At 51.4% G+C, this 15862-nt stretch overlaps 1 protein-coding gene across 1 annotated transcript; it reads left to right on the top strand.

Moving 5' to 3' along the window:
• The first annotated feature begins 2624 nt into the window (after positions 1–2624).
• FOXC1 (forkhead box C1) lies at positions 2625–5539 on the top strand. The gene has a single exon (XM_081324643.1). The coding sequence runs from the start codon at positions 3559–3561 to the stop codon at positions 5416–5418; it is 1860 nt and encodes a 619-aa protein (XP_081180769.1). The 5' UTR covers positions 2625–3558; the 3' UTR covers positions 5419–5539.
• The last annotated feature ends 10323 nt before the right edge of the window (positions 5540–15862 follow it).

Raw genomic sequence — 15862 nt, 5'->3', positions numbered from 1 at the left:
GAGATGGGCTGGGTAGACAGAATTTGCTGTTTGTGCAAAGGGACAAATTAACACCTTGGGACGAAGTGATCATCTCTCTCCCATTCCCCCCATTTCCCCCACCCCACCCCTTAAACGTGTTTAAAAATAGTTCCTATTAATGATTAATCAAGTCACAATTATCAAGTCACAAAGATGGCTGGGGGGAGAAAGGAAAAACACGTTCTGTTGTTACATCCAGCTGAGATGTGATGCTGTAAGGACAACCAATCTTCACTAGTAACCACTGGCCTGGGGCTGTGATTGGAGAGACAAAAGGGACAATTTTGAAGGCTTTTCAGAAAGACTTTCTTGCAGCACAGAGCACCTTGGGAAAATCCAGAGCTGGTGGGGATCAATAGAAGGGCATCTGGAAGCCTGAATGGGGTTTTGGGGGGCTTCTTGGCTTTGGCCTGGCCCTGCCCTCAATAAGGCAAGGGGGCCTTTAAGCCCGTCCCCTGTTAATCTTCCCTTCGATCCTTACAGTGCTTCTATCAAAGTCTGTCAAAAGCGGTTCTCAGAATTCTTCTGAAAGAAGGGGGCTGGGAAAATAAGTCTATAACAGAACTGATGCCAGGGTAAAGTCTAAACACAATTTCCCCGACCTTGTAACTTTCCTTGCTAGACTGCTCTAGAGCGATATACTCAAGCATGAGGGGGCATATTTTCCTTGACCCATCTTCTTTTAAATCATTCTGAAATGCACGGCTTTAGAACCAGGCAGTCACAGTTGGGAATCCACCGGATTTCTCCTTCTCCTTCCCTCCTCAAATCGGCAGCCATCTATCTTCGATTCTCCTCACAGAAAAAGAGCCAGAGAGATTCTTGTGAATCTGTGTGGTGTGGTGTGGGGGGAATTTTCTGTGTAACACATCCACACACCCTAGGTAACAGGCAGGTCTTGCTAAATCCATCCTGCCTGCCTGCTTCGCTGAAAACTTGTCAAAAGCTGGCAGAAAAGAAAGAAAGAAAGAAAGAAAGAAAGAAAGAAAGAAAGAAAGAAAGAAAGAAAGAAAGAAAGAAAGAAAGAAAGAAAGAAAGAAAGAAAGAAAGAAAGAAAGAAAGAAAGAAAGAAAGAAAGAAAGAAAGAAAGAAAGAAAGAAAGAAAGAAAGAAAGAAAGAAAGAAAGCTACTCCTGGAAGTTTGATCAGACAGACCTGGGAAAGAGGCTAGGGGTGGGGGCTCTCTCCTTCTCACCTTGATCTGGAAAGACTGGAAGGCCATCTGCCATTTCTCCCGCAGCCCCTGATGACACTGGGAGAAGCAGTGAGGACCTCCAAGAAAACTCTGGGCGGCTGTGGAAGAAGGAAGCGTGCCTAAAGGGCCGTTGGCAGGGCCTCATGGAGGAGATATGAGAGTCAGGGAGAGTCGTTCGGGCAACCCAAGGCCAGGCCAAGCGAGGAAGCTGTGGGAACCCCCGGCTGGCTGTAGCTCGCTGCTATTCAGGCCAGGCGAAGTGGTGAACCAGAGTCCGCCAAGCTTAAAAAAGCAAAGTGTGTGTGTGAGAGAGGGGGAGAGAGAAATCAGAGTTTCAGAGGGATGTGAGCGGTGTGGGGCGAGTGAGAGCCTTCCGATTTGCACAAACCGTAATGAGGGAAGGGCTCGCTGGCATCCAGATTGCCGATAAATATCCACATTTGCCAAAAAATATTTTAGATTGTCACCGAGTTTGTCATGCGACAATTCGAGGCGCTCTATTCTCATAGCTGTGGATTTCTTTTGCAAGATTCATAGAGAAATCTCAGCTTGTTGTTTGGACCCACGGGAAGAGTTAAGGTCCCCGTTTATATCTTTCCCCTTGACGTCGTCCTTTATATTGCCACTTTAAATGTCCAAACGATGGGCTAGATCCCCATTTTCCGAACCCTTGTCTCGGGATGGGGAAAAAAAGTAGATGCAGTCCGATGAAAAGGCTCTGGAAATCCACCACTGTACCGCGTGCCGTGCTTGCAAGCGGGTCAAATCGAGATATTAACACTCTTAAAACGGGCTGGGCGACTTCTCACGTTCAGCACAGCTATAGTCCTTTTCCCCTCTATCATCCGCTACCACCTTAATCCCCCTCCAGCCAGATCAATTTCTCTTTCCCCCCCCCCATGAAATCTAACATTGAGCCTACCGCGCAAGCTCGGTTAATCTTCTTCAAAGCCTTCCCAATACCTAGTGGCATTAACAGAGATGTGACTGTGGTTAAAGCGGTGTTCGCCTCTTGGTGAGTGACTGGGCGGGCATGTTTTCATTCCGGACGAGTAGACACGGCCACTTGATCCACCTAACCGTCCTGTGCTGAGGCTAGAAAAGCCGTATACGGGAGGGGGAGATGGACGAGGGGTGTGTGTGTGTGTGTGTGTGTGTGTGTGTGTGTGTGTGTGTGAGAGAGAGAGAGAGAGAGAGAGAGAGAGAGAGAGAGAGAGAGAGAGAGAGACTGACTGTAATTCACCGGGCGGCGGCGGCGTCAGCTCCCAGCGTACTAGCGGCACCATTTCTCTCCCGACGCCCATTCAGAACTCGCCTCCGCCTTTTCATTGGCTGCGCAGTCCGGGGCAGGGCGGAGCTTCGTGGCCTGGAAAGAAAAGGGTGAGGGGGGGGGGAACCTCCAGCGAGTGCGTAAAAAAGTCTTTGCCTCTGCGACGGATGCTCAAAAGTTCAGAAGTTTTTTCCTCCGGTGCCTTCCCGAGCAGATCGCGGCTGAGCAAGGCAGAAGGAAGCCGAGGCGCGGAGATCGGGGCAGCGCTTCAACCCGCAGGCGTTCGAGAGAAGGTGGATCTTTCGCCCGAAGCTCAGCTTTAGACCAGAGAGGAGGAGGAGGAGAAGGAGGAGGAGGAGAGGAAGAGAAGGGGAGAAATATCCGGACCGGGCCTCTCCCTCCACATTTTTTTTCTCCCTCTCTCCTCTCTTCCCCGCTGTTTACTTCGCCTGGCCGGGACAGCGTTTGTCAACCTGTTGGCGAGCTCGGCGGGGAAAAAAACAACAACTCGGGAAGCGGAGTGTGGGCTCCTGTGAGTGCGCGCGGGCGCGCGTTTCTATTTTTACGCTCGATGGAAGTAACTAACTTTTCTTCTCGGCGGCGGCCGCTTCCGTGGAGTGTCGGCGCCTCGGTGTAAGAAGAAGACCCGGGAGGAGGAGGAGGAGGAGGAGGAGGGGGGGAGAGAAGGGAAGGAGATCGAGTCCCCCCCTCTCACCCCTCCTCCTTTCCTCGCTGGCTGTTTTATTTACTGATTATTTTTTCGAGACCATTTTCTTTGTTGCACACTTGAGCCGAAGAAGGGAGAAAACCGAATAGGATCCAGAGGGGGGGATTTGTTGGCTCGCCCCCCTTTCTTCTTCTTCTTCTTCTTTTTGGAAAAAAGGAAGATCCTGGTCGCCTCTCCTGGTTTATACTTTTTTGGCTCCGGATTTGCGGAGGGGTGGAGGGGGGAAAGCAGAAGAGGCGGCGGCGGGGGAGGAGGAGGAGGCGGCGGAGGCGGCGGCGAAGGAGGAGGCCAGTCTGCTGCTGCTGCTGCTGCTGCTTGGCCCGGCTGGGCTTGTGGAAGGGAGGCCATGCAGGCTCGCTATTCGGTGTCCAGCCCCAACTCGCTGGGAGTGGTACCTTACCTCGGCGGCGAGCAGAGCTACTACCGGGCGGCAGCCGGAGGGGGCTACGCGGCCATGCCTGCCCCCATGAGCATGTACTCGACTCACCCGGCAGCTCATGAGCAGTACCCGGGCGGCGGCGGAGGAGGCGGGGGCGGCGGCATAGGCAGGCCCTACGGGCCGTACCCGCCGCAGCCGCAGCCCAAGGACCTGGTCAAGCCGCCCTACAGCTACATCGCGCTCATCACCATGGCCATCCAGAACGCGCCCGAGAAGAAGATCACGCTGAACGGCATCTACCAGTTCATCATGGAGCGCTTCCCTTTCTACCGGGACAACAAGCAGGGCTGGCAGAACTCCATCCGGCACAACCTCTCGCTCAACGAGTGCTTCGTCAAAGTGCCTCGCGACGACAAGAAGCCCGGCAAAGGCAGCTACTGGACCCTCGATCCGGACTCCTACAACATGTTCGAGAACGGCTCTTTCCTCCGACGCCGACGCCGCTTCAAGAAAAAAGACGCCGTTAAGGACAAGGAGGAGAAGGAGCGCCTCCAACTGAAGGAGCCGCCGCCGCCGCCGCCTCGGCACCAGCCGCAAGAGGGAGGACAGCCGCCGCCGCCTCCTCCTCCCCCCGTCAGACTTCAGGACATCAAGACGGAGAACGGCTCCGCGTCTCCCCCGCAAGCCCTGTCTCCCCTGGGAGGAGCGCCAGTGCCCAAGATCGAAAGCCCCGAGAGCTCCAGCACCAGCAGTCTCTCCAGCGGGGGAGGAGGAGGAGGCAGCCCGCGCGGTGGCCGAGCGCTGGGCTTGGAGTCCAGCGGAGCAGCCGAGTCCCAGCCGCAGACTCAGCAGCACCACCCCCACCATCCGCACCAGCACTCCCATCACCATCATCCGCACCCCCACCACCACGCCGCCCTCCATCATCCCCCGGCCCACCTTCATCCCGCCGGCGGCGGCGGCGGCGGCGGGGGAGGAGGCTTCAGCGTGGACAATATCATCATGACTTCCCTCCGCGCCTCGCCGCAAGGCGCCTCCGCCGAGCTGCTGGCTTTGCAGCCGTCCGCCGCCTCCTCTTCCGCCGCCTCCTCGTCCTCCTCGTCGTCCACCGCCGCCTCCACCTCCAGGACAGCCTCCCTGGCCCTGAGCAGCTGCTATTCCCCGGTGGCGGCGGCCGCGGCGCAGAGCTCGCTCTACAGCGCCCCCTGCAGTCAGGGCGTCAACACCACCAACAGCGCGGCCTCGCCAGCGGGCGGCGGCACCGGCACGAGCAGCAGTTACCACTGCAACTTGCAGGCCATGAGTCTCTACGCGGCCGCCGCCGCCGCCGCCGCTGCCGCTGCCGCCGGGGGAGGGCCGGGAGGCAACGGCGGAGGGGACCGAAGCGGCGGCGGGGGCCACCTGGGGAGCAGCCCCGTCGAGCCGGACCCGCTGCCCGAGTACAGCCTGGCGGCCAGCAGCAGCAGCAGCGCCTCTTCCCTCAGCCTGAGCCCTCAGGAGGGGCACCCGCAAGGCGGCGGCCGCTTGGCCTCTTGGTACCTCAACCAAGCCTCGGCGGTGGGCGAGCTCACGCATTTGGCGCCCGCCTCGGTTGCCGCGGCCACGTCGGCCTCCTCCGCCGCCGCCGCCTCCTCGGCGGGCTACCCGGGCCAGCAGCAGAATTTCCACGCCGTGAGGGAAATGTTCGAGTCCTCCCAGCGGCTGGGCTTGAACAACTCTCCGGGTAATGGCAGCGGCGCGGCCAGCAGCTGCCAAATGGCTTTTCCCGCCAGCCAAACCCTTTATCGCCCTTCAGGCGCCTTCGTCTACGACTGCAGCAAGTTTTGACCGCCGGGAGCGGGAAGGGAAAGAGGCGGCGGAGGCGGCGGTGGCCGCCGAGTGATAAGAACTCCAACTGGGCCCTCCGGCCTTCTTTCCCCACCAAACCAAAGCGTGGGTGTGTGGGGGGGGGGAAACAAAACTATTCGCCAGTGCAAAAGGCCGCATTTGCCCAATAAGTAATTAAGTCATGGTTTGTTTAAGGACAGTGTTACACCAATAACACGTAAGTTTGTATGCTTTCCCCTTCCCCACACACACACACCCACACACCCCTTTGAGAACTCTCTCCCCCTCCCACATCCCACCCTGCGCGCTCTCCTGCGCCAGCCTGCTTGGCTGCCTGCCTTGCGCTTGACCCGGTTGGGTTACCGCCCGAAGAGAGGCGCATCCCCTCAGCTGAAGGCGCAAGGCAGGCCGCGAAACGAGACTGCCCCGAGAGGCTCCCAAGACGGGTGGGGAGTTTTGCCACGGACTTCGGGTGAGGGCCTCGCCAGTCTTTAACGAGGCGCAGGCCCGTTTCAAAAAGCAGTGAGAAGTTTTGTTTTTTGTTTTTTTTTTTTTGCCCCTTGACTCCTACGCAACGTGGATTGCGCAGTACACGCGTTATTCTTCTCTCTCTCTTTCTCTCCATTTCTCTCGCTTTCCCCTCTCCCCCCCCACCAACCCCCCCCCCAAAGGGCTGTTTTATAACGCAAAGACTTGTTTTAAAGTGTAAATGGAACATAGTAATTTATTTTTTAAATCTGTTGTTGGATCGTTTGGACCAAACACCCAAAATGTTTGCCCCTCTCCCATCAGGAAAAACAACAACAACAACAACAACAACAACAACTGACTTTAAAATTGTTGCAGTGACAAAAATGACCTGAAACGCTCTTTTTTTCTTCTTCTTCCATTATATAAGAAAAAGGGGGATTGTATTAATCTTATTTTATCATTTTATCATTTTCCTTTGTGTTGTTGTTGAAGATACCTTGAAGTTATTGACTTGTTTATTAATAAATTACCATTCAGTTGGACCAAGAGCATTGATGTCTGGATATTTAATCCCTCTTTTTAAATTAAATTTTTAAGAATCTATAAGCCAAAGTCATGAATAGAATCATTATTTTTAGTGTTAAATTAAAACAATAGTTTTGTATATAAAAAAAACCCCAAGTAACTGTCTGCAAAGCTTTTGAGTGCTAGCAAATCAGTTTTGATTTATATTATCACTGCTGAACTCTTTTATCAGTAAGTAAACCTCGTGGAGTTCATCTATTTTACATTGATTTCAGTGGAATACGCTGCCAGATAGACTTGGGATGAAGTTAAAAGTGATCATAAAAAATGCTCTGAATCAACCACTTGCTTGATAGAAGTATTATTGTTACATTTTTTGAGATTTGTGTTTAATTATACCTCTAGAATCTAGGAGAAAAATTCACTAGGAGAAAAATTCACAAAAATCTGAGCAGGCAAGCCATCACAATTGACTAGCATTAGAACCAAAGGTCAGGAGGCGTTTGGCTAATTGAACTTACAGGCACTGCCGTATGACGCATAAAGGAAGGCGGCATTACAGAAGTCATAAAAAGATCCAGAAACAAATAATGGGTGTATGTAAACCTGCTATTTTTAGCAGCATTTTCTGATTTCATGTCTTAAGTACTTTTACACAGAACTAAATCCCACTAATTTGTGCAGGGCTTTTTCTTCTGAGCAAGCATGTCTAATATTGCATTGAACCTTTCAAAATATACATCATTTTTAATATATGTTTCTGTCCCACTCTCTCTCTCTCTCTCTCTCTCATCCTAGTACGTAAATCGTTTTATACAGCATGTTTGTCTTTCTAATAGTTATTTGTGCCTTAGCACTCTTTATTGATTATGCATTTATGTGAAACATTCTTAACTAAAAGCGACCCAGATTGGATCCTAAATGTTTAATCCCTCCCCTTTTTTCTCTTTCTCGACAAAGAGGTTGCTGCTAGGATTGTGTGTGTGTGTGTGTGTGTTATTTTTTTTTAAAAAAAATTCAAAATGTAAGTGTGAAAGCATCTGAGCACAGAAGCACTACTTCTAATGTTTTGGCTTCGCCCACCTTTCTAGCCCACCAAAGCGAATGTGCCAAATTAAGCTCTTAAGATTCCATAAGATCATTACCTGATTCTTATGGTGGCTGATTGCGAGTGGGAAGAATTTTTAAGGTGGCCCCTGCTTCCTTCGCTTTACCGATGGTTTGGATTCCCACCCACCTCCTTTCATAATTTCTCTGACTCCCCCCCCCTTTCTTAAATAGAATAAATTGCCTCGGGGGATGGCTGCAGGAGCACAAGGTTAAGTCTTGCCAAATGAAGAAGCTTACCTTCAGGTCAGTTCCTGAATAGAGGAGTCTGAGGGATGCGCAGGGGGGGGGGGGAGTTCTTTCCCATAATAACTAACCAATGCAAGCTACCTTTAGCGGAGAAGGACTGAGTCTACCATCAGAGCAGCAGTGAAAAGAAGCTCCATTGCTAAGCCTCTGGTGTAAATTTTCAAGAGAAAGGGACGACCTATCACCGATCTAATCTAAGGCAACACTTGGCAGCGATTGTCTTTGGATTGCTAAGGGCCACAAATAGTAAATAAATTCAGACTAATTTAATTAAGAATTGGTCGATCAGGCGCCTTTTCACCTCAGCTGGGCCTCTAAGGAGATAAGAAAGGAGGGCTCAGAAACAGGGTAGGATCGAATCTATCTTTAGTTGTTTGGATTTTTATTTTTATTTCCATTAAGGAATTAATCACAAGCGATTGCAGTATTGTAGTAAAAAAATTTTTTTAAAAAAATTGTTTCTTTAAAAAATGTTTTGAATTATCAGAAGGGCAATGCACTGACGCTGCCGTGTGTATTTTGTATCTGTTTTCTATGTATTTTGAAGGGATGTGTATTTTGTATCTGTATGTATTTTGAAGGGAATCGTATTAAGTTACACGGGATTTAATCTCAAAGGAATCAAATGGAAATTTAAATTTAGAATTTATAGAGCTTATCCTTGGTTTTGGATAAAGTCTGTCTTACTTTTGAAACGAGTTACATTTTAGTTTCTTAAATATAATCCAAAGAAAAGGGACTAAAATTTTAAATTATAATCGGATCCCTAAATCGCTTCATCGAAAGATATTGGAATTAATTCAAACAAAATAATAGACCTACTTAAAACTTCAAATGGGAAAAATAGTTTGGTTTTAATAGGTTCTTGATATTGACCGATGTCTCTTTTTAGGAATGGGCCCTACATCTAGTTGAACTGAGTGTCTTTGGTTTCAGCTGGTCTCTAGTAGCATGCTTACCTAGCCTGATTTAGGGAGAGCTGGTGGCAGCAGTATACTTTTTGGTTAGATTACCGTATCCTAACTTTTGTCTTGACTGGCTGAAATACCAGTGTTGGAGGAAGGCATCTTTAGGCTTCTTCTAAAAATAATTTTGAATCGAACATAGAATACTATGTTTACAGAATCTCATAATCTGTGCAGGGTCACAAGGGCTCAATGAGCAAAGGAAAGGTTTGGAAAGAAACTTTGAGTTCACTGGGGGGTGGGATGGTGAGAGAATTAAGTGCAAGCTTGTGTTCATCTCCATAGTAAGGGTTTTGTACACTTCCGTTTTAGCCAGTTTGAAAGCCCTTGTGTTTGTTGCTGTGCGTACAAGAAGCCAAGGGAAAGAGAAGGAAATCGGACTGGAGGGGTGGGATGGGGTGGGTGGTGGTGGCTATTGCCTTTCCATTCAGTTTCTGTTTTGTTCAAGGGGGGGGCGGGCGGAGGAAAAATTTCTTAATGGCAGCTTCATAGCAGTTGCCCCTGGCGCTCCTCAAATCCACTCACAATTCAGCTTTTGGATTTCGGGGTAGGTACCCCCGAAACTCCATTGGAATACATGGAAAGAGCATTGCTGACCTGACCCAAATGACCCAGAGAAAACAGAAAAAGGATCACTATGCTTAAGGCGGTTTTTGTCTCTTGGGTCATTCATTCTTTTGAATCTCCCTTCTTCCCCCCCCCCCGTCTCCCTTCCTCCCCCCAACTTTCGTTCATGAGAAAAAAAAAAGAAGAGGCAGAGGGGGGGGAGGCTTTCTTTGAGTGCTCCTTTGCTGATTTAGTGGATTTCCAAGTAACTTCCAGTCTTTCCGCCAACTCTTTTGAGGATTAGATCCCTTGACAAAACAGCAGATTTGGGGACAGGCCGGAGATGCGTGCGAGGGGGGGGGCAGAGGAACAGGAGTTCTATTTTATCCCAACTTCCCCTCCCCCCAAAGTACCTACAAAGATGCATTGAGTGGGAATGATATTAGGCCCACAAATCTGGAGGGGGGGGCGCCACTTGGTGAAAAAAATGGCTTCAGTGCAGGCAGGCACAGACGGGGCACACAGGGCTGACGCTCATCTCTTTTTTGTGCCCAGGCTTTCTCTGGTAGCGGCTGTCCCCCAAATCAGTGGGATTTGCCGCCTTCTCACGGGAAAGCAGTCTAGGTCAGGCAGGGCTGTGGAGTCCAGCTGTTATCAAGCGTCCCGGAGACGGAGACGGTTTGATCCTGGAGAAGGAAAGGAAAGGAAGGCCTCCAGGGCTGGCGTGTAAACTACTACGCAGGCCGGACTACAGGGCGGGAAGCTTCACTGGGTATCTAACCAGACCAGGGAGAAAAGATGGCCCAAGAGCCATCTTTTCGAGCAAAGGGGGGGGGGGTTCCTTCAGACAAGGGCAGCAGGCCCGGACTGACTCCCAGGTGAGCTTGCCCGGGAAAAGGGCCCAGAGAGTAAAGACCACCCCTCTCTCTTCGTCCGGCTGGCAGTCCGGGAGAGCTGGGAAGGGTCTTGAGTTCGAGGCTGCCGTCGGGAGAGCGGGAGGAGACTTAAAACTCTCCGGCATTGACAAGATCGGGCAAGCAAGCCTTCCACTTGGGCGCGCTTGCAGGCGGCAGCCCACCCAGCCCGGCTGCTTTCAATAAAAAGCTGGCGCGGGAGAGGTGGGCGGCGGGGGGGGGGGAAGAACCCTGACAAGGTCGTTCAAGCAACTAGGCCGCTTCTTTCAGTTTCGCCCTCTTGATTGCTGTTTATTGCTCCGTATTTACTACTCGGCTGCTTCCCCGCCCTCCTCCCCTCTTTTTTGTTTTGATGACACACGTGCGAGGAGGGGAAGAGGAGGAGGAGGGAGGGAGGTCAACCACAGGTGGATCTGCCCCAGGGCCTTCTTCTCCCCCACACCCCCCCCACCCACCCGCCAGGGCGCAGCAGCCGGGGGAAAAAGTTTTTTTTTTTTAAACCAGCGTTTTCCAACCTTAGGAACTTGAAGATGCGTGGACTTCAACTCCCAGAATTCCCCAGCTGGCTGGGGAATTCTGGGAGTTGAAGTCCACGCATCTTCAAGTTCCTAAGGTTGGAAAACGCTGTTTTAAACCCCCAAACAAACACCCTCTCTCTTGTCCCCGGGACGTTGGGGCCCCTCCGGAGCTGAGCAAACCTTGGAGGCGTGAGGACGCCTCCCGCAAGACCGGAGAAGGGAAAGCAGGAAGCTCGGGTGTCTTCCAGCCGGCGGCAGGAGACCGATCCCGGGCGTCCTGCTCCAAACGAGCCGGCGGGGCCCTCGCTCTTTAGCGCGGAAACGGCCAGCTTGGCGAGCGAGCGACTCGGGATCGCTCGCTCGCTCCCTCCAAGCGCGGGGGTTGCCGCTGAAGGATCGCGCCTTTGCGCCGGCGGCTTCTGGAGGCGGCAGAGCAGACCTGCCTCCTTTTTTCCCATCTGCTGGCTTCACGCGTGGCCCGAAAGGAAAAAAAAAGCCAGGTCGCCCGGCGTCCAGCGCTGGCCTTGGCTCGGAGCCAGCGCCTGGCTCCGGAGGGACCTCGGGAGGCTCTCTAGTCGGCGGGCGAGGACCAGCTCCAAGCGTGCCGCGGTGCTGCTCGCCCAGGGCCGCTTCTCCCCCCCCCCCACCCCACCCACCGAGACCGATCTGGTTCGAGTTGCCGACTCGTTGGCGGGAGGTAATTAGCCCGATGAGAAAGGCTGCTACTACCGACCGCCGATCCTCTTGACGGCGAACGGCAAGGTTTAAAAATCATTTCGCACGTGCGTATGTCTCGCTTCCTTTAGGTTTTGGTGAACCGGGCTTTTGACTCTCGAGTCCTAATTGTCGCGGGAAAAGCTCTTCGGCGCGCGCGAAGGAAAGGCAAAAGGTAGGTTCCTGGGAGTGGACTTTTTCCACGCCTGCCAACCGCTCTGAGACCCCGGGTCAGCGCCTTTGCAATCCGAGGCTCCCAGTAGACGCGATAGCAAATCGGAATGTAAAACAGATGTTGGCTGAAACCAACTTCGGAATGTATACCGGTACGTCTAGATGAAGGGCAAAACAAAAATATATATGTACCTTTCCCAGGCTCTCTTTGATGTTTGAACCCATTTTACTCGAGAATGAAAACGCGGGAAAGGTCTAGAAAAAGGGTGCGCACCTGAAATGGCTTAGTTCGAGCCTAGAACTTCCCCTAGCAGTGGAGGTGGGGAGCATGGTGCCACTTCAGACAGTGAGTTTGTGGCAGTGATCTTAAAAATATCTCTGGGGTTTGCACCGGGCGATCTGACAGCAGCGTGCACTACAACCGTAGAACTGAGACGTGACTCTGGTGGGCGTCTTCCCGGTGCAGGTTTTGTGTTACTTTAAAAGAGAGAGAGAGAGAGAGAGAGAGAGACGATTACGATTATGCTATACATTCTGACCTGCTAGTGATGGTCCACTTTCCAGAATGGTTGAGAGTCAGCCGGCATACAAGTTTAAATAATATTTCATTATATTTAAGAACAATAATAATTCTTTCTCCTTACGTGACAAAAGTGGGAGGAACAACCCTCTTCGCCACACCTATATGTTGAGAATGAATGAAAAGAATGGGTTGGGGCATCGTTTTGGAGAGGGAAAAAATCTCATCAATTTCTACCAGGATATAAGGTACCTGTTTCAGAAGAATTGTGAATCCTATTTAGTTTGCAATCTTTGAAAGCTGCAATTCTTACCTGGGTCAGCAAGCAATACTGAGGCTGGGATCTTTATCTCCATAAACAAGCAACGGATTGAATTGTACATTCAGACAGAAGTGAAATCTGTGTAGAGCAGCTGATTCGATTTGCCCTAAAATCCCACCTGAATTTTGCAGTTTGTCAAAGCCCCACATTTTCTGTTAACTGAAAAGGAGAGGGGGGAAAAAGTGTAAATAAAAGCCATTTTTGCAAACAAATTTAGAAAAAAAAATAAGTCTACTGGAAGTCAATAGTGCCCTCCTTGAGTAAAAATAATTTTCGATAAGGAACGATTGACACATTAAAAGGAGAACTACTGATCAAATGGGTAAAACCTTGTTAGAGAGTGTTGTTCAGAAACCAATAGTGTTTATTGATTAGGATCAGAATTTGGTGTGTGGAATACCATTTAATTATATTTTCGAAAGCATATGTTACTGATGGAAAATAAGTAGTTTTTCTGTGGGGGAAGAAAACTATTTTTGGATTGTCACATGAGAACCAGATAGCATCTCTAGCCCACTCCCAGTATTGCACCAGTCAGTCTCCAATTCACACATTTCCTCAACTGTAAAAACTCAAGCCTTTCCCACCTACTTCTTAGAACGTTTTGCTGTGATTCTCGCCCACATTTTGTCTCTTCAAATTTGAGTCCTGGGGTTTAATATAATCTGTTCCCAAATAACAACATTGCTAAGAAGATCGCATTTGACTGAACTCGGGGGAATCATTCAAACTGCCAAGATAATTTTTATTCACAGCAGTAAAGTTTTAGCCTTTTCTCCTCCTCCTCCCTCAACATTAAGCCCTAAGGATTGAATCGTATAAATCGGCTGATGACGAAATATCGAAAAAGAGTCCTTGATTTTTTTTACTTGAAGGGGTAAAATGAATCATTTTAAATGCAGGTGCTATTTATTCCCAAACACTTTTTTTTCCTGTGGCTTTTCTTTCTCTCTCCCCCTCTCTCCCTTTTGTTTTTCACATTCAACTGCTCAGAGAGCCAGGGCGCAGTTCCAGGTTTCGGAGACACTCCCCCCCCCCTCCAGTGATTCTTCCACAAAACACTCTGAAAACGTTTCAGATCGGACAAGCGTTTGGGGGAATCCGGCGGGCAGGGAGGAATTTTTAAAGGTGCGAGAAAAGCTGACACCTTCCTGTTTGGCTTTCGTGTGAAGTCAAGCGAGAGAGAAAGGTCTGCCGGAATGATCTCGCTCTCAAATGCCTGTGGTCACAATCCAATCCGTTCTTCTTCGGCTCGGAAGGCCTCCCTGATTGCTGGTGGGAAAGTTCGCCCCCCCACACACACACACACGCACACGCACACCTCACCCCGCAACACGACTTACAGGGGCTTATTCTGAGTGGCCGTTGAGTCCGCAAATGGGACCAGGAGCCGAATGAGGCTAGGCCCAGCGCCCTTTTCTTTCCGCGAGGAGAGGTTCCTGCTTCGCTTCTGGGTCAGGTTTGGGAGTGGGGTGGGCTGGGGTGGGCTGGAGACCGACCGACGATTTCTTCCCTGCCCTAAAAGCAAGTCAGAAAAAGGACCGGCACTCGCTCAGAAGCCAATTTGCCGGAGACCAAGCCAGGCCAGGGTGGCTCCCATCTGCGGCCTGCCAGGGAGCAAGCCACTCCTGGGAGCGCGAGAGAGACAGGGATTTCTTCTCATTAATCTCATTTAATGAAACGATGACTGGGAGAAAGAGCGGTGAAACTTAGGAGGTGGGGGGGGGAGGGAAAGGGCGCGCCGGAGACATGCTTGGGCAGCAACCCCCGCGGCAGGGCCGGAGCGACCGGCCTTGACTCACTTAAGTCAGATTCAGAAGTGGCGCAGACGCAGGAACCCAGCAAGGAGGGCTGTGTGTGTGTGGGGGGGGGAAAGAAAGCACCGGGGGTGGGGGGGCCGGGTAGGCAGGAAGAGGGAAAGGCCGCAAGCAGATAAAAAGGCAGGATCTAAGTTTAACCTCATTCAAAGACCGCAGAACCAGATCCTGACTGCCGAGGGTTTGCTCGGAGAAATGCGGGGGTGGGTGGTGGGGGTGGTGGTAAGAAACGGCGAAGGAAGGTTTAACGCCCGGGATGCGCGGGACTCCCTGCCCAAAGGGATCTATTTCCCACGAAGTGTGTATTTAGGGAGCCCCCGAGTCTCCCGACTCGCAAGGCTGGCGACAAAGGAGAAGTGGGGCGCTCTTAGACTCTCCCCAAGCGTATTCCATCAGTCTCCCCCCAAACTCCCTGGCTCTTCCTCCAGAACGTCTTCTGAAGAGGGGTGGGGTGGGGTGGGGGGGTGGCTGGGTGAAGCCAGGCACGTACACGGGTTTGCGCGCGTCGTGGAAAAGAAATTCCAAGAATGGGTCTGCTTTCGACCGAAACCGGTTATTCTCGTCGGTTGCTTCTCGTCGCTGCGCAGGGAGGTGGCCTCCGCACCCGTCCACTAGTCCTAAACGAGCCAGGGTTGCCTAACCCTGCGCTAGGCAGTCGAAGAACGCGGAAAGACACCCCGGTTGGCAAACCTCCCGGCGTCACCCGAGGTTTAAAAACGCCCCAAGGATTCCAGCGAGGATCCCCGGGAGGAAGATGGGCTCCCGCAGGGCCTTTGCAGGAGAGAAAGGCAGAGGGGGAGGAAGGTAATTGGGCGCCTAATGGCCAAGAACCTCCCAGCCTTCTCTCGGGGTGGGGGGGGCGCCTGGGAAGCGCCCCCCCGCCCCCCACGTTCAGGGCAGGTGGTCCTTCCCCCCCCCCAGGCGAAGGGGCAAAACGCAGCCAGACTTTCATCGCGAGCTTCCGAAAAGCGAAAGCAGCTTAGACGTGCTTGAGAAGAGCAGCAGCCAACCCGAGTTACCACTTGGCTATTAAAGAGGGGTTTTATTGGCGAAAATGTTTTGTTATTTCCCCGCCCCGCTCCCGTTCCCTCCGCCATCGCGATTGCACTTAGCCCCAACTTGGAGGGGGAGAGAAGGCAAAAGAGCACCGGGCCCGCCTAGAAGACGGCCCTGTCTTCTCCGAAGGCCTGGAGAATTTGAAGCCAAACAAGCATGCTCCTTCAGGTTGTGTGAACGCAAAGAGCTTGCTGTTTAGTGCATGCTGAGTGTACAGTTATCCGAAGGCCTGGAGAATTTGAAGCCAAACAAGCATGCTCCTTCAGGTTGTGTGAACGCAAAGAGCTTGCTGTTTAGTGCATGCTGAGTGTACAGTTATCCGAAGGCTGGAGAATTGAAGCCAAATAAGCACACTCCCTTCAGGTTGTGTGAACCCAAAGAGCTTGCTGTTTAGTGCATGCTAAGTGTGCAGTTTGAATCCAGATTTAATAACCAGACGAAGAACGTTGGGAGGGAACGTTCAGAAGTCTAAAAAAACAAACAAACAAACCCCACAATTGCTGCATTAGCTGCGCACCACCAAAGTCATTTCAGGGCAATTCCTTG

Source organism: Vipera berus (genome assembly GCF_964194415.1).
Source record: "Vipera berus genome assembly, chromosome: 3".
Classification (NCBI taxonomy): domain Eukaryota; kingdom Metazoa; phylum Chordata; class Lepidosauria; order Squamata; family Viperidae; genus Vipera; species Vipera berus.
This window is presented reverse-complemented; position numbering and strand designations above follow the sequence as displayed.

Excerpts from the sequence above, each read along its gene's own strand:
- FOXC1 (XM_081324643.1), top strand. The coding sequence starts at position 3,559 with ATGCAGGCTCGCTATTCGGTGTCCAGCCCCAACTCGCTGGGAGTGGTA.